Source organism: Sceloporus occidentalis, unplaced genomic scaffold, assembly GCF_023333645.1.
Source record: "Sceloporus occidentalis isolate IW3139 unplaced genomic scaffold, rSceOcc1.0.p SCAF_5, whole genome shotgun sequence".
Lineage (NCBI taxonomy): Eukaryota > Metazoa > Chordata > Lepidosauria > Squamata > Phrynosomatidae > Sceloporus > Sceloporus occidentalis.
Window position 1 is genome coordinate 156141962 of NW_028316985.1, and position 25806 is coordinate 156167767.

Below are 25806 nucleotides of genomic sequence, written 5' to 3' on the forward strand. Positions count from 1 at the left end.
CATAGGTTGGCCACAGACCTACCTCATCCTTTCACTCACTCACTCACTCTCACTCCTATCACCGTCCCATTCAAAAATCAGAGTGCATATGAATGAGTGAGAGCATGAGGTAGGTCTTGGACCCAATCGTTCTCATTCACTGAGAAATAGCAATTACCATAACTGCCAGCTTGCCCTCTCTTGCTGAGTGCTAGGCACTTCTGGGCTAGGTGACTGGCAGCTCTCAGTGGATATGCTCTGATCTTTATTCTAAACTTTAAAGGAGCCATCCAAGGTGCTGAACCTATTCGAGGGTGCTACTTTGAATAGGTCCTTTAATATTAAGACTGAAACCTGGATACATCAGCTGGGGATACAAAAGACACCACTTTTGCTCACCGCTATGGAACATAGTGGATAACAGTCGAAGCATGCAGGATTGCAGAGAGCTGCACTGTGGGGTATAAAGATTCTTCACAGCAGACCCCAGCCCCAGGTGCCATTAGTGGAGTGTGGGGATGCAGCCCATAGGTCACACCCTAAGGGGAGGTGACACCACTGCTCCCCAAACATTTGCCTTTGGGCAGAAAGCTGCCTACGTCCCTTTAAAATGCAGGAGCTCAATGGAAGAGATAGTATGAGTGGGGAGAGGCTCAGTGGGCGAAGAAAGGGGAGGCCTCAGAGTTTTAAAAAATTGAAAATTATTTTTTATGCGTGCACACACACACACACACACACACACACACACACACACACGCCATGTGGTTGCAAGTTCAATACTAGCCAGGGCTCAAGCTCGACTCAGGCTTGCATCCTTCTGAGGTCGCTAAAATGAGTACCCAGCTTGTTGGGGGCAATTAGCTTACAGTTCTAAACCGCTTAGAGACTGCTTAGTTCAGAATGAAGTGGTATATAAATGAAGCTGCTATTGCTAACTGCCTGCAGTCACATATCTGTTGGGAGTGTTTTGATTGTGAGTTCCTGCATGGTGGGGGGTTGTGGTCCCTTGTGGTCTCTTCCAACTCTATACTTCAATGATATATTTTTTAAAAAAAACATAACATCTTACTAAACTTTCATTTTAACCACATGAAACTATGTACATCTAACTACATTTAGTCTGTGTGTATGCTACAGCGCGCCCGCGCCATATGCGGGCGCGCCATACGCGGCCTTGAGCATACACGCTCAAGCCGCGGGCTGTGCACGGGGTGGAAGGGGTGGCGCGTCCCATTCAATTGAATGGGCGTGCGCGCCCGTTGCGCCCCGTGTGCGCGTGCGCCGCCACGCACGAGCCCCATTGTTTCCAATGGGGCTCGAGCATAGGCGGAATTCGCCTTACGCGGAGGGATCCGGAACGGATCCCCCACGTAAGGCGAGGATGGACTGTATTGCAATTTCAATGCATAATTTTAATTTTGCTAATTGTTTATATCACAACCAATGTCATTAAATTCAGTGATATATGGGAATTATGAGTGATGAGTAACATGTGTCCAAAAAACATACCTAAAGATTCTGTACCATGGCGCAGTGGTTTGAGTGTTGGAGTGACTCTGGAGACCAGGTTCAATTCCCAGCTTGGCCATGAAACCCACTGGGTGTCTTTGGGCCAGTCACATGCTCTTAGCCTCAGAGCATGGCAAGGGCAAACTGCCTCTGAGCAAATCGTGCCAGGAAAACCCCATGATAGGTTCACCTTAGGGTCACCATACATTGGAAATGACTTGAAGGCATGCAACAAATGTAATAAAATGCAGCATAAGTAATGTAGCTGTCAATAAACTATATGAAATGAATTGATATTTATATGAGTGTTTTTAGATTTTATTTTGCAATGTGCTGCATTTTTCTTGAATGTGTGGTGCTTTGTCCTCCTTTGAAGATATGACATCTGGTCACCCTGATGTGTGTGCATGTGAGGTATGACACCATGAGTTACTGCACTGGGTGACGCCAACCCAAGTGATCTACTGGTTCCCCCCTACCTTGTTTTGGGTCATATGCACCCCTGTTTAGCCTAATGGACTATAACTTAGGGATCTGTCTGCAGGCCCAATGAGAACCAGTGTGGTGTAGTGGTCTGAGTGTTGGACTACAACTTTGAAGACCAGGGTTTGATTCCCCACTCAGCCATGGAAACTCACTGGGTGACCTTGGGCCAGTTACACTCTCTCAGCCTCAAAGGATAGCAATGGCAAACCTCCTCTGAACAAATCATGCCAAGAAAATCTCATGATAGGTTTGCTCTTAGCTCACCATAAGTCAGAAATGACTTAAAGGATCACAACAAGAGCAACAACAAGATGATAAGGCAAGGGCAAACCTCCTCTGAACAACTTGCCAAGGGGGTCCCGACAGGTTCATCTCAGGGTTGCTATAATCTGGAAATGACTTGAAGGTACACAACAACAAACATAATGAAACACAGTTCAGTGGTCCCTCCATATTCACTGAGGTTATGGGTGAAGGATCCTTGTGAATGTGGAAAAACCACAAATAAAATAACACTATTATTTTCACCTTTTCCTTTCTAGGAATCTCCAGGTTCCTCAGTGCAACTTTATGGTCAGCATCTGCCAGAAGTCAATCATAGAATCATGCTGGACTAATACTTAGAGAAGTGTTTTCCCTAGGAACTTCTAGGTTTTCCAGCACAACTTCAGACTGCGTTGCACTGGAGGAGCTAGTGATTCCTAGAGAGTCAACTCAACAAATGTGGAGGGCCCAGGAAGAGGAAGAGACAATAATTAAGACCCCCCTCTCTAAGTATGTTGCTATATGCAGATTTTAAGGAACTAATAGGGATATATAATTCAGTATTATATATCCCTATAATTGCATTATTTTAATGATGTAATCCCACTTCAATCCTTGAAAGAGGCGGGACATATAAATAATAATAATAATAATAATAAGTGATATACCTTTAAATAAATCACATGAAACAAAATGTATAGCTTTGATCATGTTTTTAGCTTGTTGCTGTTGTTAATTGCACTCGAGTGGATCTCAACCCATGGCGACTCTGCTGATGAGACATCTCCAAGACTTCCTGTCCTCCACTACTCTGCTTAGGTCCTGCAAATTCATACCCATAGCTTCCTTAATAGAGCCCATCCATCTGGCATGTGGCCTTCCTCTCTTCCTATTTCCTTCCACCTTTGCCAGCATTATTGTGTTTTTCTAATGTGTCCTCTCTTCTCAAGATGTCTCCAAAATATGACAGCCTCAGTTTTGTCATCTTGGTTCCCAGGGAGATCTGCTCTGGGACCCATTTGTTGGTCTTGTTGGCTGTCCATGGATCCTCAGCACTCTTCTCCAGCACCACGTCCCAAAGGCATCGATTTTCTTCCTATCTGCTTCCTTAACTGTCCAGCTCTCACATCCAAACATGGTAATGGGGACTACAATTGTATGATTCTAACTTTTGTGCTGAGTTGTATATCTTTGCCTTTTAGGATCTTTTTTAGTTCTTTCACAGCTGCCTTCCCCTTTCTGAACCTTCTTCTGATTTCCTGGCTGCAGTCCCTTGTTTCTGTGATCCCAGGGATGAGAATTCTTTTACTATTTCAATTTCCTCATTGTCTAGGTTGAATTTGTGTAAATTCTCTGTGGTCATTTATTATTATTATTATTAATAATAATAATAATAATAAAAATAATGATAAATAAAACTTTCATTTCTATCCCGCCTCCCTGTTCATGACAATCGAGGCGGCTTACAGATTAAAAGTACCTACAACCCCCACGTGCCAACAGTTCCCACCCTCCCTTCAAACATCAAATTAAACAATTAACTATTAGAAACACACATGAAGAATAAACATAAGCATCAACAAACATAAACAGAGGAAAGTGCAGTCCCCAGACCTCCCCGGCCTGGAGCCAGGGCCCTTCCAGAGCGGCCTGAAAGGGGGGTGGCTGCCTTCTGGGGGGAAGGAAGGAAGGAAGGCAGGCAGGAGGAGGCAGCCTGGCTGAGAGAGGCATGATCGGCAGGACTGAGCCTGAGCCTGGGCTGCTTTGCTTCCTCCCCAAAAGCTCGCATGCCTTCAGCTCCAGAGAGCCTTTGCCTCCTCCTCACGCGCTTCTTTTTGGCAAACTTTCCTCCAATGGGAGCCTGGCCTTGGCGGAACTGTGGCCAAGAAGAAGAAGAAGGAGAAGAAGAAGCCCCTCTGCCCAGCAGCAGCAGCCTCTCGGGGAAGTCAATGGGGGGCCTGAGGGGGGCAGCAGCAGCAGCAGGAGGAGGAGGAGGAGGAGGAGGAGAGGGGGGAGCAGGAAGAAGAAGAAGGGAGGCGGCTCCACTTTGACCCAGTTGGGGCTGCTTTCTTTCTTTCTTTCTTTCTTTCTTTCTTTCTTTCTTTCTTTCTTTCTTTCTCTCTTCCTTTCTTTCGGGCTTGGCTTCCCCCCAGGAAGAGGGAGAGGCCTAAGCCCCCCTTCCCCCTCCCAGGGCAGGCATGCTGGGCATGTACGTCCCGGACAGGTTTGCCCTGAAGTCCTCCCACATTCAGGACGGCATGGGGCTCTTTACGGCCCGGCGAGTGAAAAAGGTGGGTGAGGCTTGCTTTCCAGGAGCCCCTGGAGAACGGGGGGGGGGGGGGGGAGGGAGGGAGGGGAGTGTGGGCTGCCCTGCTGCTGCTGCTGCTGCCCACTGGGTCTGGGGCGAGGGGCAGCTCCCTTCTGGGCTTCAGTCCCTCTGCTCCATTTCTCCCCTCCAGCTGGCATTGTGTGTGTGAGAAAGAGAGAGAGAGAGAGAGAAAGCCTGCTGCCACGTCGGAAGGGAGGCCCCCTCCCCTCTGGCCACTGCCGCCTCCCTCCCTCCCTCCCTCCCTCCCTCTCCCTGCAGTCCCAGCCCCCTTCCCAACCTCGGCCTCTCTCCCTTTTTGTGGGTCCCTCCTTAGTCCTTGCTCACTTTGGTGTTAACTTCTAGTCATCACTTTGAGAGAGAAAAGTTAGGAGGCGCCCCTTCCAGGTTAAAGAAGAATTCTTGGTTTCTTTGTGCCCCTCTTTCTCTCTCTCTCTCTCTCTCCCACAGTTTCTGATTCCTCATTTATGAAAGACTTGGGAGTCCAGTCCTCCCTCCCTCTTCGGGGCCTGGAGACTCAGGTTTCGATTCTTCCTGAGGTCAAGGCTGCTAAGGTGGACCTTCCTCCTCTGTTTCCCTGCCTGATCTCTCTCTCCAGGGGCAGCCCAGGCAGAGACCAGGGAGGGCAAGGCAAGAGTTGCCCTGCCTCCCCCCGCAAGACCCTTCTTCCAACAAACCCTCTCCTTGGGTTTCCCATGGAAAGGATGGGGAGGCAAGGCACCTCTTGCCTTCTGCTTCCTCATCCTCTCCTTGCGTTTCCCAGGCAAAGTTGGGCAGGAGAAGGCTCTGGAGTGGCCAAGGCACCTCTTGCCTTCTCCCATCTCAGCCATGGACACCTATTAGCTGAACTTGGGTAAGTCACACTCTCTCAGTCTCAGAGAATGGCAAAGGCAAATCCCTTCTGAAGCAACTTGCCAAGAAAACCACATGGGTGACCGTAAGTTGGAGGCAACTTGAAGGCACACAACAACAGTTAATTGGAGCCAGTGTGGCATTGTGGTTTGAACATTGGATTACAACTCTGGAAACCAGAGTATGAATCTTCATTTGGCCATGAAAACCCATTGGGTGGCCTTGGCCAAGTCCCACAGTCTCAGACTCAGAAAAACCCTGTGCAGAAAACAACTTGAAAGCATGCAAAGACAACAACTGTTAATTACGTAATTCATACATATTGAGGCGATGGTGTGTGAGGGATGCAGAGCAGCAACTGAAACCTTGAAAATCAAAACCCATTTTTCAGGAAAGACCGGTTTGCCTTGGGGCAGGAATTCCACCTGCGTCATGCAAATCCAAGACATGCATCTCATGCAAAATATGCAGCTGGTGTCTTTCAGCTGTTAAACTTCCACAGCAAGAAAAAGTAATAAAGAAAAGAACATAATGATAGACACTGCAAGCCTCCAGTTATTGGTGATGGCATTATGCTGGTTTTGGGAAAGCAGTATACAGTTGAAAATGGTGGTTACAATCAGAACCTCTTTTGTGCTTCACATGTATTTAATCCTGGAGTATACAGCAGCACAATGTTTTTGATGTGGAGTACACTAGGTTAGCTGCTGTTTGAAAACAATGTTAAGTGCTGCATTACTATATCTCTGGTTTGTTATAATATATACTGGTAGTTTAGCCTTTCCCACATTGGCTTCCTCCAATTGGTTTGGACTACAACTACAGCTACAGCGCAGTTTAGAGTGATGGGAGTTGTAATCCAATTAATACACAACACATCAGACTGGTGTAATCATACATGCTGGCATTCTGTTAGTGCTATATACATGTATAAATCACACATCTGTGGGGTGAATAATTTGACATTGATGCAACAGATGCATTCTGCTGACATTTACAGATGTGGAACTGCACATATAACAATGTTGCACATTGCAGTTGCTCATTGCACAGAAACCAATAATTGACAGATGCTGCACAGTGTTCCTGTTCCACATGGGGGTTGCATAGTACTGGCATAGAATATCTCTACATACAGATATTAATGGTATGCTGAGGGGTTTTGGAATGCAATCATCATTTGACTGGGATAGATAGATATGAATATAATAGATATGTGGAACAAACTATTTGAGACATAAGGAAAACTGCCAATGTTGTTTTTGTATGTGTTATCATTAATTATTAGTTTCCGGGCAAGGTACAATGTGTTGGTGATTACCTTTAAAGCGCTACATGGCTTGGGTCCAGAATACTTAAGGGAACACCTTCTTCCATACTGTTCATCCTGCACATTAAAGTCCTCTGGGAAGAACTTACTTCAGCATAAAAAATCTAGACTAACTTCACTCACCCAGAGGGCCTTTTCTACCACTGCTCCAAAGTTGTGGAATGACCTGCTGGAGGAGATCCGCCATATTTCTACTCAGACTTAAGATGGATCTCTTCCTGCAGGCCTTTCCAACCTAGCTTCCCTTCCCCGAATATGAATATCAATGATTGTCATTGGCACTTCTTTATATCCGCTCAATTTCGCCTCAATGTTTAGCTAATTGTATTTTAATGTTTTTATATTGTGATTATTTTATCATAGTTGTTTTTGAACTGGGTTGGGAATGGTGTGTGAGGGATGGTGATAAATTTTGAGATAATTTTGAATTTTATTGCAATTTTGATGTATTTTTTTACTGTTGTAACCTGCCCTGATTCTGTGTGATTGGGTGGGCTATAAATAAATCGTTGTTTATTATTATTATTATTATTATTATTATTATTATTTAGGGTGAAAAATTTGGGCCATTTGCAGGAGAGAAGAGAATGCCCCAGGAGCTGGATGAAGACACAGACTGCAGGCTGATGTGGGAGGTGAGACTGCAATATGAGCCATTGTATGTAGCATGTTATCTACAGCATTGGGCCCAAACAGACAGGCCAAAATAAAGCTGCTTTGGGTCACTTTGGAGGTATGCTGTTTAAATGATGCATGTGTCCTAAGAGGCCGGAAGCTGTGCTAAAACCACACTCCTAAGGACTGGAGTGCAGCTTTGGTGCAGCTTCTGGCCTCTTAAGATGTGTGTGTCATTTAAACAGCACGGCTCCAAAGTGACCTGAAGCAGCTTTATTTTGGCCTGTCTGTTAGGGCCCATTGTTTTGCATTAGCTTGCATTTTGGGGTTGAAAATGGGGCCAAGGGCAGATCATAACCTACACTGACCCAAACCCCCACAGCTTGCGCGCGCGCACACACACACACACACACACACACACACGAGGTTTTTAAATTTGACAAAATGTCCACATTCTGGTGCCTGGTTCTTTAAAAAAAAAAGGAGGGGGGAAGCACACTTCCGATGCCCGAATGAGTGCTGGAAACGTCACCTATGAAGATCGCGGAACTGAAATTTGATTGACAGCAGGCGCCTTCATTTTAAACCTGGTTTCTCCAAGAGGGCATTCGGGTTAAAATACACTTGCTTCCGGAGGGATTTGGGGAGGGAGAAACCGAAGCTTCCCAGGTCCTTCCAGCGCAAAAGTGCCAGTGAGAATGGAGCCATAGTGTGAGTCAGTGTGATTATTTCCCACATGAGTTGGATAGGCTTGCTACAGGTTGTCGTATCAAAACAGCTGATCTCATTTTTCAGCTGGTATTTTGTACTTGGCCTTATTTAGTATTATGTAAATGTTTCTAGTTGCTCTGTTGATGTTTTTTGACAATGCTTTTATTGCTATAGATGTGCTATGCACCACCTTGGTGTTTTTAATAATTATAAAAATAATTATAGGGCTGCCATGCAGGAAATTTTGTTTTACAGTAACAGAAATTGGTATAAGGATTCAGGATTCAGTATTTTAAAACCCAGCTTCTACTTTTTCAAAAAGGATGTTTTAATTAAGGCATGTTTTAAGTTCATTAGTGAACTTTCAAATTCAGGGAAAGTGCATGACAAAGGTGTGATGCCAATACCCAATAAATTATTTAATCATCTTTATGATGACAGCAGAAAAGCATAAACTGTTCAAAATAAATGATTATGTACTGAGGTGCTTAATTTGTATGATTCGATTCAGAGGGGAATAATTTTAAGCACAGAATACCCTTTTTTATCAAAAGTTGTAAAGGTATCATTTTGAAAGTAGCTGTGTGGTGATAAATGACAAAATATACATTGATTATTCACTTGAGGTACATTATTCTACTGCTGTTCCTTTTACAAGTGGTTCTATAGAAAGGAGATACTTTTTCTGAAGGTCAGTGAGAAATACTAATCTTTACAGCAATTTTGAATCCTGTGAATTGTTCATTACCAGTTTGTTTGATGATGCTGGACATGTTTATGAATGAAATCCGTAGAGATCAAGATTTTAAAAGCTTTTTGACACATTACTTACTCCTGCCCCCAGTTTTGGAATCTTGCAGAGATTCCTGCATAACAGATTTTATTATTTCCTGGATGATTGATCCTAAGGTTTTACTTTAAAAAAAAAGAGCGGGGAAGACTGATTTTAATGCTAGTGTTGTAATGTATTACAAATCAAGCTGTGAAACCAACTTGATTTGCAAGATTGATACTAGGGATATATTAGATAGGCATTCCAGAAATTATTAAGCCAGTTACTAACTGTTTGGCTTGTTAATGTTTCTTTTTCTGGAATCTTGTAACTTGGTAATTTTATGACTATATCAGTGAACCTCTAAACAGAATCACCCAGCTCTCCACTCATGAGAAACTATTCTTCTGTAGATGCAGAAACATAAACCAAAATACTGGTTTAACAAAAATAGTGATGTACTTCCTGTGATTCACTTATTTATAGTCTGAAATAATGAAGAAAGTTTGTTATTGTTATGGGAGAGCTACCATGGTGTAGTGGTTTGAGCGTTGGGCCATGACTCTGGAGACCAGTGTTCAAATCCCCATTCAGACATGGAAATCTACTGGGTGACCTATGTCAGGTCACACTCTCTCAGCCTCAGAGGAAGGCAATGGCAAACCTCCTCTGAATAAATCTGGCCAAGAACCCCCCATGATAAGTTTGCCTTAGGATCACCATGTCAGAAACAACTTGAAGGTACAGCAGCACCATCACCCACCTTCTAATCACTTCCAACTTATGACGACCCCTCATCAGGTTTTCTTGGCAAGCTTTATTAAGAGGAGATTTGCCACTTTCTTCCTCTAAAGCTTAGGAAATGTGACTTGTCCAAGGTCACTCAATGGATTTTCATGGCTGAGCTGGGATTCACACACCAAATCTCTACAGTGTGCTTTATATGAACGAGTAGGTTATATAAAGTATGTTCTATATGTAAGATCTAATATTTCTGAATCCCTGCACATTTGCTATAGCTATGGGCCTGAACAGACAGGCCAGAATAAAACTGCTTCGGGTCACTTTGGAGGTATGCTATTTAAATTATGCATGCATTCTCAGAGGCCAGAAGCTGCACCAATGTCATATCCCAGCCTTAAGCGCAGCTTTGGTGCAGCTTCTGGCCTCTTAAGATGCGTGTGTCATTTAAACAGCATACCTCCAAAGTGACCCAAAGCAGGTTTTTGTGGGGTTTTTGGGCTATGTGGCCATATTCTAGAAGAGTTTCTTCCTGATGTTTCGCCAGCATCTGTGGCTGGCATCTGACCCAAAGCAGCTTTATTTTGGACTGTCTGTTCAGGTCTTATAACACTAATTGAATCTGAAACTTCAGAGCATAGTTAGGGCTTTGGTGATGTTCAGTGCATTGGGAATTGCAATCACATTCTGTCATATCATCATCACCACCATCATCATCATCATCATCATCATCATCATCATCATCATCATCATCATTATCATCATTTGTGTCCATGCTCTTTCCCAATACTGGCATTCAAGATGGTTTACACATTTAAAAGATTACAGTTAAGACATAGAAAAAGTGTGTGTGGTCTTGTGCGACATAGCCATTTGTTGATCTCTCATTAGACTATCATGTTTGGAGGACTTCTTTTGAATCATACTAGGTGGCTTTTGCATTGCAAAAACAGTTCTTAACTGAAATACAACAGAACTTATGTTATGTGTTTGTTTGTTTGTGTGTATATATATGCACACACGCACATACACACATGGCCCTCCATATCCACAGATTCAATATCCATGGTTCAATCATCCATGGGTTGAAAATATTAAAAACAAAATTCAAAAAGCAAACCCTTTTAATATGTTGCCATTTTACATAAGGAACACCATTTTATTATGGCATTGTATATGATGAGACTTGAGCATCCATGCCTTTTGGTATCTTTGGGTGGGGGAATCCTGGAATCAAACCCTAGTGGGTACCAAGGGCTCACCGTATAATGTAGCACCAGTATAGTTATATATCTCTTTGTACCACGGTGATGTTGCAGTTGACTGTTTGTAAAGAAATTAAATACGTCTTCTGTTTTTAGGGTATAAATACCTTAAAGCAGTACTTCTCAAATAGTGGGGCGGGCCCCCCAGGGGGGGCGCGAGGCTCTGTAAAGGGGGGCGCGAGGCTCTGTTATGCAGAGGTGTACTTATAAGAGGTGTACTTATAACAATTTTATAGACAAATGATACTATTTACAGTCGCGCGGGGGGCGCGAAATGTTTTCTTCTTCCTAGGGGGGCATGACAGAAAATAATTGAGAAGCACTGCCTTAAAGGCACCAGATCCCACCTGATCTTAGAAGCTAAGCAGGATCAGTTAGTACTTGGACCAGATGGGAGACTGCCAATACTAGGTGCTGTAGGCTATATTTCAGTAGATGGAACTAGCAAACCACCTCTGAGTACTCCTTGCCTAAGAAAATCTTATGAAATTGATCAGGTCACCATAAGTCAACAGGTGACTTGAAGACACATGTAGCCACAAATATCTTCTGTTGACAGAAGCCTCAGGACAATTGTCAAATTAGAATAGTTCAATGTTGTGTATGAAAATTCTTCACTGGTAAAACACAGACCATTTGCTATGAAGTAATCTCATTAAAGTAGCTTCACTAAAGGCCATGCAGTTGCAGTTCCTACCAACCCTGATATTTAAACAGTGTTCAGTTATTTGGCTATACCTGACTGGAGAAACTCTTTAAGACCTGATGTAACAATATTTGACATGACCTACAGGATGTTACAGAATGCTCCAGGTCCCTTAACTATAAATAACAGTCAGTCTCAATGCTATTAACAGAGTGTGTGTGTGTGTGTGTGTGTGTGTGTGTGTGTATGCAATCCAAACTCTTTATGGGGTAGAATGTGTTTTTATTTGTAATGCGGCAGAATTCTTGGTCTGTGATTAAAAATAAACAGGGTTCTATGATAGCATCTCAGGGGGTGTAAGAAGTAACAGATATCCTTCTCTGAATTTGAAAAGTGAGGTCCAATCTCAGTTCTCTGGTCTGGCCCTTCCTAGCCACTGAGTAAGGTTTCTGTGGTGGCTCCACCATCCAACCAAGCTCAGTACAGAGAGAAATTTAAATCCCTATGAAGTAAGTCTAACACAAGGTTGAGACAGATGGCCCAAATGCAGTGTGGTGGCGGCGATATTAGGGTTCTGGACCACGCAGCAACTGCACGGTCTGGAACCCTACAATGTGTGGACAGCAGCCTAATGGTGGCCTCTCATCCACATGAGGGCCGGCATCTTGGCGTAAGCAACATGCAGCATCCGCACGTCGCTGTGCGTCGCTTATGTCACGAGTGCTCCATTGGCTGGAAGGCACAAAAAGAACCCGGAAGAACTGGGTTCTTTTTACCGCAGAGGGACGTTGTGCTATTTGGTGGCTGCGGCATCCCTCCGGAGATAGAATGGGCGAGTACAGGCCGCCGTTTCGGGGCGGTCTGTACTGTGCCAGAATTTCTTTCTGTTATTTGCAGTGAGAAGGTATCTTAGATGGTAAAAGATTTTTGTTTGTTTTTTTTTTTTTTTAAATGTAAAAGGGGGCTATTTACCCTGCCTTGTTAGATTTTTTTCAGCAATCTTTTCAAATTTTTCAGATTGAGCACAGTATGCAATCTTCAGCTTTCAGGCCTAATCAATCCCATGAAAGGTCTGCCGCAGGTCTACCTGAGATAAGAGATTTCTTGTGCTTTCTGTCAGACTTTATGTATTACAGAGTGTTAGACATTTAAATTTGCATGTGCTAAAATATAATCTAACTATTCATTGCTTGAGACCCTTCTTTTAACAACACTGAGTTGCACACCTGGACTGTCAACATGCAGACAGAGGTGTTGTGTCTCAGCAACCTGAAACTATGGACTCCATCTCTTTGAAAATTAATTAGCTTGATCTTGATGTTTCTGTGGCAGTGTGGTAAGATGTCATATGATGTTTGGAGCCAGGGTTCAGTTGGAAGGGTAGCAGAAAGCAATATTTATTTTTATATTCTATGTTTCTGGTGCTTACCCACAACTTGGGGGCAGATAACAACAAATTAAAAGAAAGCATAACATAAAATAAGATTCCAAAATAATAGTGATACGGTTAAAACACATAAATACAAATACAAATACTCCCCCACCCATGGAAATCAAATAAAACAAAAACACTGATGAAACAAAAACAACACCGAATAAAACTTATAAAACAAACACCTGCCTAAACAAAATGGTATTAGCTATGCAGCGAGACAATTGTTAAGAAAAATATATGTGGTGTTAATTGGACCATAATTAAAATGTAATAAGATAGTTTGCATTTGTGTTAGATAGCTTGTAGCATTATGTTACTGAGATGAACCAGGTTATATACTTAAGTAATTGATTGTATTCTTATTAACAGTAATGAAATTCATACTGTTTTTAAATAGTTAAAGATACATTTGATGTTTATTTTGTCTCTAACTGATCCAGTGATAAAGAATTTGCACTTATAATACCTGAAGAGCCAATCTTGGATAAACGCAACCAAGGGCCAAAACAGACTGGCCCCAAAGGACGGCGCCACAGCAACGAGGCACCACAGCAACCGCACACCACGGCCCCAATCAGCCAGCCTCTGCCCCAAATAGGAATGTTCCACTTCATTTGGGGTGGAAAAAAGCCACCCCTTCTCCCAAAGGGGCAAGTGGCATCTAAACACCATGTCCGCAAGCCAGATAGAAGCTGGCCGGTGTGTAATTGCCAGCCCAGCTTCTGTCTGGCTTGGGGGTGTGGTGCGTCTAAGCACCATGTCCCAAGCCAGCCCCAAGCTGGCCAAAATTGCCTGTGTCTTTCGGCCCAGAGTTTATATATAGAAGTTGGAAAATTACAGAGGAGTGTTCAGCAAAACTTCAATGCTGTGTTCTCCAAAATTCTAATCAATAAATTAATTGATCTAATTAATTAATTAATTGATTAATTGCCCCATCTGTCTCCTGACATGGGACCCAAAGCAGCTCACATCATGGATTAACGCTTAGGTTAATTTTTTTTAAAAAAATCAAGCTACTATTTAAAAATACCTGTACTTAAAAGCTAGGAAAAGTCATTTAAAACATAAGAATAACGATATAAGTTGCAACTTAGACTTCCCATTAGAAGACCTTACTGCATAGCCAGTTAGTTAGGCAAATGTATATTCAAATGAATAGGTATTTACCTGCTTGTGGAAGGAGAGCAAGGAAGGGAATAGTCTAGTCTCCCATGGGAGAGAGCTCCACAGTTTGTAAAAACCACTGAAATGGCTCTCCTCTGTTTCCTTACCAAATATATCTGTAAGGATGGTGGAACTGAGAGAAAACCCTCCCCTGTGGATCTTTAAACCTAACTGAGCTCATAAATGTAGATTAGCTTTTCAGATATTCTGGACCTAAGCATAGAGGAGAAGGAGCTGTGCTTTCTGTAACATATAATGTAAATCCAGTTTTGAAGGCCCTAACAATAATGAAGCTCTGCAATATCAATAATGCTACAGATTCATGGAATAATCTCCACTTTTGCATAGGCTGTGCTAGTATACCAAACATCATTCCCTCCTCCCCACCTTTCCTTTAAATGCTGTTGCTTTTACTAAAGGTTATATATGGGCTTCTTTTTATGTTCACCAACTTTGGCATTTCTTTCAAGTTTCATATGTAGGCAGTGGCACTTAAAATAATCCTTGACGAAGTTCAAACATCATAAGTTTTCTAAACATTGCTTTAAAACTCTGGTCTTTAATTTCATGGACTTTTATTCATGTTTTCCTATGAGAGACATCATGTTTACCATTGGGAATTTTGAAATGGCAATTTCACCTTCACCTCCTATTGATGTGTTTAATAGCTGATTCAGTTGATCTAATTTTCACTTTCCTGATAAAACACCAGTGTAGATCAAACACTGTTTATTCAGCAGTATTTCAACATACAAGTTTTCTGAAGAATGGTTACCTGTATTGCTTAGAGAGAGGAAAAAGTGACTGATCCACATCTGATCATGCAACTGGAAACTACTACTCTGATGTGGCTGGAAAAGGCATTTCTTAACATTCATTTGGCATCTACATGGTGAGGCCAAGGTGTCTGTCTTAGTAGTTAGTTTTTGACCATTTTGGTATTTTGTCAATATAAGGAAAACAGGCTGTTTTCTATTAAATGCAAGCAGGTTGTCTTATGATTTTTGCAAAGAGAACTATGTTCTTTCTATCCAGGCAGACTAACCCAATCTATCAGGCAAGGTCATAGCAAAAAATATAAGGTGGAATCCTAAACACAGTGAACATATTTCTCTCTCTCTCTCTCTCTCTCTCTCTCCACACACACACACACACACACACACAGAGTGGCCCCTTTTTTACATGCGTAAAAGAAATTCTGCGTATGCTTGAGCCTCATTAGAAGTAATGGAGCTCATGCTTGCGTCAGTGCGGTGCACTATATATATATATATATATATATATATATATATATACCAAACAAACAAAGCAATACAGACAAAATAAACAAAAAAGGTGAGCAAGCAAATAAATAATATATAATTAATTAATTATATATACATATACTTGCTCAAACATTTCTTTGAAGATATAAACCAGCAAACAATTCTATTAGCACCAAAGTTTTTCTAATTTTCCCCATTTTTTTTCATATTGTATTCCCTGTGATGTACATGGTCAGCCTATCCATAATCACGAAATCATTTGAACATATTACTGTTAAATGATGGTCATATTCTTTTTAAAAAAAATACAGATAGAAGATAGAACTTGTATCAGTGGGATTCCATGATGGCTGACTCTGCTGTCATGTAATATCAAATACTATGAAATGTAATAAAAGATTTACAATCTACTCTTGATCAAATATAGTTAGCATACATTTTATGTGCCAGTTTTTATGGCAAATAACACATTAATATTTGAAAAGTTTCTATATTTTTGAAACATAAGAAAAACCCCACTGGTTCAGACCAAAGGCCTGTCTAGTTCAGCTGTCTTTTCCAACAGTGGCCCACCAAATATTATGACATGAACACAATAGCAGCCCACAACCCCTCACCCATTTTTGTAGCCCCTTAAAATAATTCCTTATATCTATCAAGCAAACTTTGTTGAAAAGAATGGGCTGTTCTAGGCAAACATTTTCAAGATCAGTGCAAGGCTAACATTTAGCCACTAAGAACAACTGGTATGAGGCCTCACATGTTCTGTTTCAAAATTAAATTAAGAGTCTAGTCACGGAATATTTTCCCCCTTGCTGTATATATAGGAATGTAGTGTCTTGCATTTCTTATTTAATAACAATCCACCAAATGGTCTCCAACATTGCAAGCAATGTGTTTACCGAGGAAGCCATCTGTTTATTATCAATGTTGTGCTGACATTTTTCTCTTACTGGCTGCAAAGTATTTGACTTCAGCTCACATCCATAGCTTTCAGTAGTAGAGCAGAGTGCATTCTACTACTATTACTTTTGGCCAAACCCAACCTGATTTCACTACAGGCTTAGGCAAGTGATCTAATAGGCCTCTTGAGCCATATTGGGGAATATGTCAAATCCATACCATTTTTACGCTCTGTCTACAACAGAAACCTTATTGCTCTAGGATGCTTTGAAGGAATTCCTAATGTGTAGTGCTTTCCATGGGGCTTCCTGCAATAATGACAGCACTGCAAAGACAGTTGGGGTGATGGTAGTAGGAAGCGTGATACAAGCTTTAAGGTTTGTAGGGCCTAAATACCCTAGAGATACCAGATCTCACCTGATCATGGAAGCTAAGCAGGGTCAGCCCTGGTGAGTACTGGATAGGAGACCACTGACAAATCCCAGCTGCTGTAGACTATATTTCAGAGGAAAGACCTAGCAAAAAAGGCCTGTTACAGACTGCCAAAATAAAGCTGCTTCGGGTGTCTTTGGAGACATGCTATTTAAATGATGCATGGGTCCTAAGAGTCCGGAGGCCGCAACAAAGCCACACTCCATTCCTAAGCAGCTTTGGTGCAGCTTCCGGATTCTTAGGGTGCATGCATCATTTAAACAGCATACCTCCAAAGAGACCCGAAGCAGCTTTATTTTGGCAGTCTGTAACAGGCCAAACTCTTCTGATTATTCCTTCCTTAAGGAAACCCTGTTAAGTTATGGTTCAGCATAAGTGAAGGCACACACATACAAACACAGTATTTAAATGATTATTCAAGTTTTTCATGTTTAATTTTTTTAACTTTTTAAATTGTTTAATTGCTTTTTTAAATAACGCACAATTTAGGGATGTGGTGGTTAAGATATCAATTCTGATGATCGTAAGGTTGGAAGGTTGGCAGTTGGAGGTGCAAGTGCCAATTGATGGGGTGACCAGTCTAGCAGTTTGAAAGCATTCAAATGCAAGTAGATAAATAGGTACCACATTGGTGGGAAGGTAACAATGTTCCATGCAGTCATGCTGGCCACATGATCACCAAAGTCATCTTTGGAAAATGCTGGTTCTTCGCTTAGTAACAGAGATGAGCACTGTCCCTTACAGTTGGAGATGATTTGACAACCTGAACAGACAGGCCAAAATAAAGCTGCTTCGGGTCACTTTGGAGGTATGCTGATTAAATGACACATGCATCTTAACAGACTAGAAGCTGCACCAAAGCCGGACTCAAGTCCTTAGAACTGGAGTGTGGCTTTGGTGCAGCTTCTGGTCTCTTAGGATGCATGCAGCATTTAAACAGCATACCTCCAAAGTGAACCAAGGAGCTTTATTTTGGCCTGTCTGTTTGGGCCCTGTGAAAATGAGAAATCTTTTTAAATAACATGTTTATACTTTTATTAATGACATTTGTATAGTTTTTAATTTGTATTGTTTTTAATATGCTGTTAGCCACTGTGAGTCTCATTATTGGGAGAAAGGTGGATTATAAATGAATAAACTAAGGAATGAATGTGGAGTTGAAGGCTTTCATGGCCAGCATCCATCGTTTTTTGTGGAAGTTTTGGGCTGTCTGGCCATGTTTTAGAAGAGTTTCTTCCTGATGTTTTGCCAGCATCTGTGGCTGGCATCTTCAGAGAATACTTGCCTGGAAAAGAGTTGTGTGTGTGTGTGTGTGTGTGTGTGTGTGTGTATATATTGTGTCACCGTGGGAAAGGAGGAGTCACTGGCTGCTTTTCAGTAAACAAAACAAAACAAAACAAAAACCAATGACAACAACAAAAACAATAACTTCAGCACATATCAGTGAGTCTACTGGATGGCATGGGAAAATCACCTCTGTTTTGAGTCATCATCTGCATAATGGGGATATTAATAATCTAACCACACCACTGAGGAATGCAGGGATTTAGTGAGCTCAGAATCTTGCAAATGGATACAATTTTGAGGGTAATATTTTTAACCACTGAGTCTTTTTTTTTTAAATCTATGCATACTCAGGCACATGTATGTGCTGAAGTCCCACTGTTCTCAGTGGCACTTACTCACAAGTATGTAGCCAGTGTCAGTAGACTTCAGCAACCTGACTGTGTATAGTGCTGCAGTCAACAAGTTTCCTAAGGAAGGTTCCAATTTTCATGATTGCATTTCTTGTCTGCTTAGTATAATGTAATGTTTTGTGTACTTCAGCAATCCCTTCAGGCTTTCAGTCCTTTCATGTTGAAAACACAGAATAAACCTGTGCTATTGTGGAAATGTCAACTGGTTTGAAACTTGATCGCTTTAATTTCATCCATATTCACGCCAGAATTAACACTGACCTTGCTTCCCTGTCCCAAACAAAGTCATTTTCGTTCATATATATATATATATATATATATATATATATACACACACACACATACATATATACAAAATCCATGTATGAAATAAAACCTTTTGGAACATATTTTGCTTTTTGCACAACCATATACAAATCCTGTTATCTTCATAAATAAGTTATATTTATAAATCTGTCCCGGGGGATGGGGGGGTGGAATCTCTCTATGGGAAAAGAGAAATCAATTGAAGAAACTTTAATGTTGCTTACTGGACCTCAAGATGCCTTCATTTTTCTTTTCTTTTCTTTTCTTTTAAAGATAAGAACAGTTTCAAGTAAGTTCATTCTAATGTGATTTTTCTTCAGCTTAGTTATAGTGATATGTCTTTTGTTCGACTTTGGGGCTTGACAGACAGCCCGTTCAGGCTAGGTTGGGGACATGGCAGCTGCATGTCATGTCCCAACTCAGTGCAAATAGGAGATGCGAAATGTGGCTCCTATTTGCACCCTAGAACAGGCGCCATAAGAGCCGTGGCATGCCCTTATGATGCCCTTCATGCACAGCACTGTTTAGGCACTGTACATGAGTGGCGTGGTGTCATCATGGCATGCTCCATCTTTATGGGAGCTTGCCAAGATGGTGCTCAGGCCACGCGGGAGAGTTTCTGAGTGTGTAAATGCTCAGCCCCTGCACAACCCTAGTTTAGGTCCAGGCTGGCACAAAGTGCTGGTCTGTCCAGGCCTTTTGTTGTCTATCAGTGTCTGTCAATAAGGAAATAAGATTACCCTTTCAAGAGTAAGTAAGACAAAAAGATCATGGTATAGTGGTTAAAGCACCATTCCTTAACTTAGGTTCCTACAAAATATTTTGGTTATCATCATCTTTGACCCCTGGTCATGTTTGCTGGTAGTCAAAATATCTGGAGGGATCCATGCCAATGAAGGCTGCTGTAATCACTACACCAAACTCCTTTTTGTCTTAATTATCATTGAGCCCTGGCCATGTTTGATATATTTGATGAAGGATAGGAAAAGACGGGTCTGCATGTTGGACTACAATTACAAAGACACAGGCTCAAATGTTGACCCATTTGTGTACAGCTGTTAACTTGCATCACAGGACTATTGGAAGGATAATGTAGGAATATATGCATGTGCATGAGAATGACATATTTGGCCCTGAGTGCCCTGAAGGAAAAGTAGTCTATAAATGAATGGACCATGAATTGTTTGGCATCCTTTTGCAGGCAGAGGACAATAGTCTTCTCAAAGCTTAATCAGTAGGAAAAAAAGATTAAAAAACAGATTTGGCGTTTGCTGGCGAAACGTCAGGAAGAAACTCTTCTAGAACATGTCCATATAGCCTGAAAAATCCACAAAGAACTATAAAAAAACAGATTATAAAACAGGATGTGGGATGATGATGGTGAGGGAAAGGAATAGTCTTAATGTTTTTGAAAACAAGCATGGAGAAATAATAAGGAGCAGATTTTACACCAGGTGTAAGAAATCCAATTGCTTCCCCCTATCCCAGACTAGTACATGATGATTTGATCACCACAGTCCTGGTGACTTAAAACAGGAAATCAGCTGTGTCCAGGCTGTTACAGTAGTAGGCACTTTAAAATTCAGTCTGGTGCTTTAAAGGAAATCTGTATGAAACAGGTGTGCACAATCTGTGGGCCAATGTATTATGGACATTTTATTTCCTTACATATGTGTTGTGCAATCCTCATGTCCCTGTGATGCTGCCAAATCTTGACTCACTGATTAACACAACTGCTTCTCCACCACTTATGGTGATGCTAAAACATCAGTGTCAGATAGTGGGTATTAGATGGGGTGGGTGTCCAGCAACCTAGAATCAGACAGCATTGCTGCTCCCACATTAGTAAAATAATATTTCTGAATACTCTCACTTTACTTTTCAATGCTGACTCATGAAAACTAAATGGCTCTCATTGGGGGCCTCTCCTGATGGTAGCTCGTTCCTTTTGGGAGAAGCCCATCTGAAACAGAAAGTGGTGGGTTTATAGATTAGGTCAGGAGATCACTTTTATGTTCCACAAACTTCGGGGGGGGGGGGTTGTACAAACTACTGAAAAATACTCCCCAGTTGCCAGAACCTCACTTCTGATTCTCCAAATGAGAATGTTTAATGTTGTTTAGCATTCTGTAATGTTGAAAGTGATTTTAAAAAAAATTCCAGGAATAGCAATTCACCCTTTTTCTGATCCAGTAAAATGACAGGGGATTCTGGGGATGTTGAAGGTCACGAAGACATACTTAGGGGGATGCTTATGGCACCAGAGCTAGCATTTACCCACCCCTAGTTTAGATTATAATTCTGTACCCTCATACCTGGGAGTAAGAATTCAGTGGAACTCACTTTAGAGTAGATATATATGGGAATGATTTGTTAATGGGCTAATCATTTCTTCCTAAAAACTGATTCCATTTCTCCTGTTTCTGTACAATATAAAAACTCATCATGAGGAATAATGTTATAATATCTTCAAAACTGTGGTCATACATAAACTTTTCAATGCAAAAGGATATTGCTGGTTCCCAAGGTCTTAGAGATGCAAGTTAAAATATGGTGAATGTTATTAAAACATGACCTTCCTTTGGAGATCCTAAGAATGGCTCTATTTTTGTTTTGCAATGTGAAGCATAAAAGGTATACATTATCTTCCAGCAGCTGGGAAATGCTACAGCTACATGCTGTGAGGAATAGTGCAGATGTGAATTTTGAAAGGCAAATGAAGAGGAATGATAGGAACTGAAAGTGCTAATGAAACCACAGATGTGTTTGCATTTTCCCAACCAACATTTGAATTTGGGCAAACTGCCAGCAACAGTGTTGCAAAGAATTCTAGAAGATCTTCCATTATTTTTATCAATACCGTACATTGTTTTGAATAGCCCAACATCATTGTCTCGAGTGAATATCAGCGTAGATCAATAATCCTCATTTTTATTGACCTCTGCAGCAAAGCTGAATCATTCCTTCACTACTGTAGAATGGTGTGGGGAAGCCTACATCCTCTAATACTAGTGAATTCCAATTGCCATCATCCATATTGTTGCTGGTTTTCTGTGTCTTCAAGTGAGGTCAGACCTATGGTGACCCCTTTTTGTTTGTTTTGTGCATTCAAGTCATTTCTGACTTATGGTGCCACTAAGGCTAAAACAGTATTACAGGGTTTTCTTGGCAAGATTTGTTCAGAAGGAGGTTTGGCAGTGCCTCCCTATGAGGCTGAGATAATGTGACTTGCCCAAGGTCACCCAGTGGGTTTCCATGGCCAGTAGGAATTTGAACATTGGTTTTCATAGTCCAATGCTCAAACCACTACACTATGTTGGCTCTATTCTGACCTTATCCTGGGTTTTTCTTGGAAACACTTATTTGACCTTATAGCAATAACCTTTCTCTTAGGCTGAGAGAGTGTGCCTTGTCCAAAGTCATCCAGTGGTTTACTTGGATTTCTCAGCGTCATAGTCCAGTATTCAAACCACTGGTGTACTCTTCTTCATCCATGATCTTTGGCTATTCTATCTGAGGCTGTAAAAAGAAGGAATACAATAAAATTTGGAGAACCACAAGTAGCCCAACCTTATTGTAGAACAAAGTCAAAATAGCAGCAGGTATATCAGAAGCATGGTCTGGGAACTATTCATCCCAGCTTTCTTCTACCTGATGCCTTCGGATGACTTACACTATAGCTCCTATCATACAAAGAAAACACGATAACTGGTAATGTGTTTGATAATGACCTGAATAGTAGTCCAACACAACTGAAGGGTACCATGTTAGAGAAGCCTAATCCAACATAACTGATGCTATTTCTTAACAAAAATGGGAAGAATGGGTCTCTTCAGAAGGCGACATAATAGAAATTTACAGCTATCCATGGCATGTGCAGGCTTTGCAATGTGTCTTCATTCTCTAGTTATCCTGTTCCATCTCTACTGATGAAGAATCTATGCAGGTTATTTACAGTGCACTTTGTTAACATATCTACTCAGAATTTACTGAGTTCAGTAGGGCTCTCCTCTCCATCCCTGCCCCCCACCCACTAGGTAAAATAATATAGGATTGCAGTCTTGAGAATGCTGTTTGCCTTGTGGGAATTAGACGTGCTTATGAGCCTTGAAAAATGCCCTCTTCAAAGCACCTGCATAACTTTGCAAAAAAGACTTCCACATCAGAAAAAAACATCTAAATTAGTGGTTCTCAACCTTGAGTCCTCCAAGCAATTTAGATTTCAGCTCCCAGAATCCCTGATCATTTGGGCAAGCTGACTGGGACTTCTGGGAGTTCAAGTCCAAAACATTAGGAGAGCCAAAGGTTGAGAACCACTAATCTAGATGCAGCTAGGAGAGAGACATGTGTGGGAGGAGGAGGCGGGTGAACACTTGCACTGCTAAGCTCCTCCCACTGGTCAGCTTTCTCTAGAGTAGAAGACTGGGTGGCGGTGATGGAGGCGAAGGTGAAGGAGGAGGACAGGCGAATACTTGCCCCTCAAGGATCCATCACTGTCTGGCTTTCTCCTGAAGAGAAGGCCAGGTGATGGTAGAGGAGGAGGAGGGCAGGCAAACACTCGCCCTGGAAGGCTCCTCCTCTGCCCAGCTTTCTCCTGAGAAGGCCAGGCAGTGTACAAGAAAGAGAGGCAAATGCTATCCCCTCAAGGCTCCTCTGTTGCTTAGCCTTTTCCCAAGGAGAAGTCCAGGTGGAGGAGAAGGGCAAGCAAGACTCTTCTGCCACTCGGCTTTCTCCTGCGGAAAGGGCTGGGCAGAGGAGGAGATCAGTAATATAATTAGTATTTAATTGAAACCCAACTACGGCCTGAAGAAGCTAGCCTATTGTAATTTCGGCCCTTACCAAATGCCAACTTGTGTAGGTCTGTTCAAAACTATAAATTGAATTTGGACTACATTTGAGTCTTTTTAAAAGCAGTTTTAGCAGCACACAGAGAATCCTAGAGACAGAAAATTGGCTTTTGGACCCCCTCCAGTTGCCTACCTCTGATTTGCTTATTTTTTCTGCTACAAAAAAAAAAATGGCAGTGTAGAAATAGGAAGATAAAGACAGGTGTATAGATAAACAAATGAACAAATTGTCAGGAAATTTATATAATGATTTTATCTTCAGGATAAAGTATTAAAAATTGTTGAAATTAGATATTTTTACAGTGGAAAAAAACTGAACTGATAATATGGGGGAAAATTAGGATGGACTAAACCTCTTTTTTTTAAAAAAATAGGTAAAATAGGAATGAAATCCAAGTTCTATATATAGAGAGTTAAAAAAATCAAAACAAACAAAAAACCTCAATGGATTGTTCAGAGGTTCTGATAGCAGTAGTCAGTGATATGAAATAGAATATGAAGGTTATGATGAAAGAAGTCATCCCACTTTGGGCAATGTGAAATGTTCCCAACATTTTTGGCAAATGTGTAGAGGAAATGCTGCTTTGATTGTCTTAACAAAAAGTGGGATATAAATAAAAGTTTTATTTATTAATTATTTGGAAAGGATAAAAAAGAGGGGCTGTGAGTTTGAAGAGGATTAACTTCTTAGAGGCATCAGTATGTGGAACAAGGGAGTAAAATATGGCCCATTCCTGGGGAAGGGATAGGTTTGCTTCTCCTGCTAACCATAATAGGGTAAGCAAAGAACCCAAGAAGTCTGTGCAACAAGTTTATAGTGAAAGTCTTTCATCTTTTCCATTTGTGTTCTGCAAAGTTTTGTTTTGCTCAGTGGTTTTTGCAATTTCAGGTACGTGGAAATAAAGGTGAAGTGCTTTATGTCCTGGATGCCAGCAATCCAAGGCATTCTAACTGGTTGCGTTTTGTACATGAAGCACCATCTCAGGAGCAGAAGAACTTGGCTGCTATCCAGGTAATTTCCGTGAATTGTTATCCTTTTAACTCAATCTTTTACAAGAGTGCTTACAAGCTCTGTTGATTTTGGTGTGCCTTATTCCCAGGTAACTTTGCATAGGCTTACAGCTTAAATCTTACAAGTGTGGCAGACATTTGGCACTCCAGATGATCAATTTTCAGGGGTACCTGCCAGCACATGAAATGGTAAAGAACTGTAGGAGCTGTTGTCCAGAATATTACAGAGCTACTGTTTTGTCCACCTCCCCCCCCCTGAAAAATATATGGAAACAAACAAATTGAGCCCAAAAAACTACTCATTTATTCATCAATGTAGTCCTGCAAAATATTATGAACAAGTCCAAGAGTAAGGTAATATCATTTTCATAGGATACCAGAGTATTGTAGTATTTGTTTATTGTTCACAATACTCTGAAATAACTAAAATACCACCGAATTAATGTCCAGAGTGCAGGAACTTACAAGCAGGCTCAATCTGATTAATCTTTCCCTAGGTATAAACAGATTTCTGGTTTTACCAAAGATTGATGTGTTAAAACGATATTTAACCTATTTTTTGAACAAATGTACAGTTTAGTAGCTATGTGAAAACATGAAGTCAAAGGCAAAGCTAAAAGGTACAATCAAACCTACCTCAACATTTCATGTTTAACGTCTGTGTATTTTCCTTATCTTTGGAAAAGCTAGTTTGAAATAAACACATTCAATCCCATAGTTCAGAAACACATTTGGGCATGGAGTGTTCTTCCTCTGCAGCAGGAGAAGAACTGTGCACCACTGGGACACTTTCCTTTTAACACCTGATTGCACTTATTTCCTTTTGATGGCTTTTTGTTGTTGTTAATGCCTTTCATGCTGTTACACAAAGTCTTTGGAATAGAGAAATAGGATACCAAAATAAATCAGTGTTACCTTGCATCTGCTTGAAAAAGGAAAGTTGTAATGTTCCCAAGCAAACTTTTAAAAATAAAATAGGAGCTGTAAATCCAGTGTTCTGCATGGGATCCATTTGTTCAGTAACACATGCCTAGAACTGAGTTGTATACAAATATTTTTAGATAAAGGGTGAGAAGAATGCCATAATGTTGAAATTGCTGCAAAACTATAATTTGAAAGTGTATGAAATTCAAGCATATAGCTAAACATGGACTAGTTTCAGAGTAACTAAGGTCTATTACAGACGGGCCTAGTAGTACAGACTGGGTCCGTACTAGGGTTAGAAAGGGGCGTCACTTCTTGACGCCCCT

General features: G+C 41.2%; 1 protein-coding gene across 3 annotated transcripts in view; it reads left to right on the top strand.

The window, feature by feature from the left end:
* The first annotated feature begins 4241 nt into the window (after positions 1-4241).
* PRDM5 (PR/SET domain 5) overlaps positions 4242-25806 on the top strand; it is a 113993-nt gene continuing 92428 nt past the window's right edge. For 2 of the 3 annotated variants that reach the window (XM_089525869.1, XM_089525867.1), the window contains exons 1-3: positions 4242-4529; positions 7298-7381; positions 24435-24557. In XM_089525869.1, coding sequence (XP_089381995.1) covers positions 4437-4529; positions 7298-7381; positions 24435-24557 — 300 coding nt within the window. In that variant the 5' untranslated portion in view covers positions 4242-4436. Of the gene's footprint in view, positions 4530-4903; positions 5418-7297; positions 7382-24434; positions 24558-25806 lie in introns of those variants that run through there. The other variant, XM_089525868.1, reaches the window with a different exon arrangement.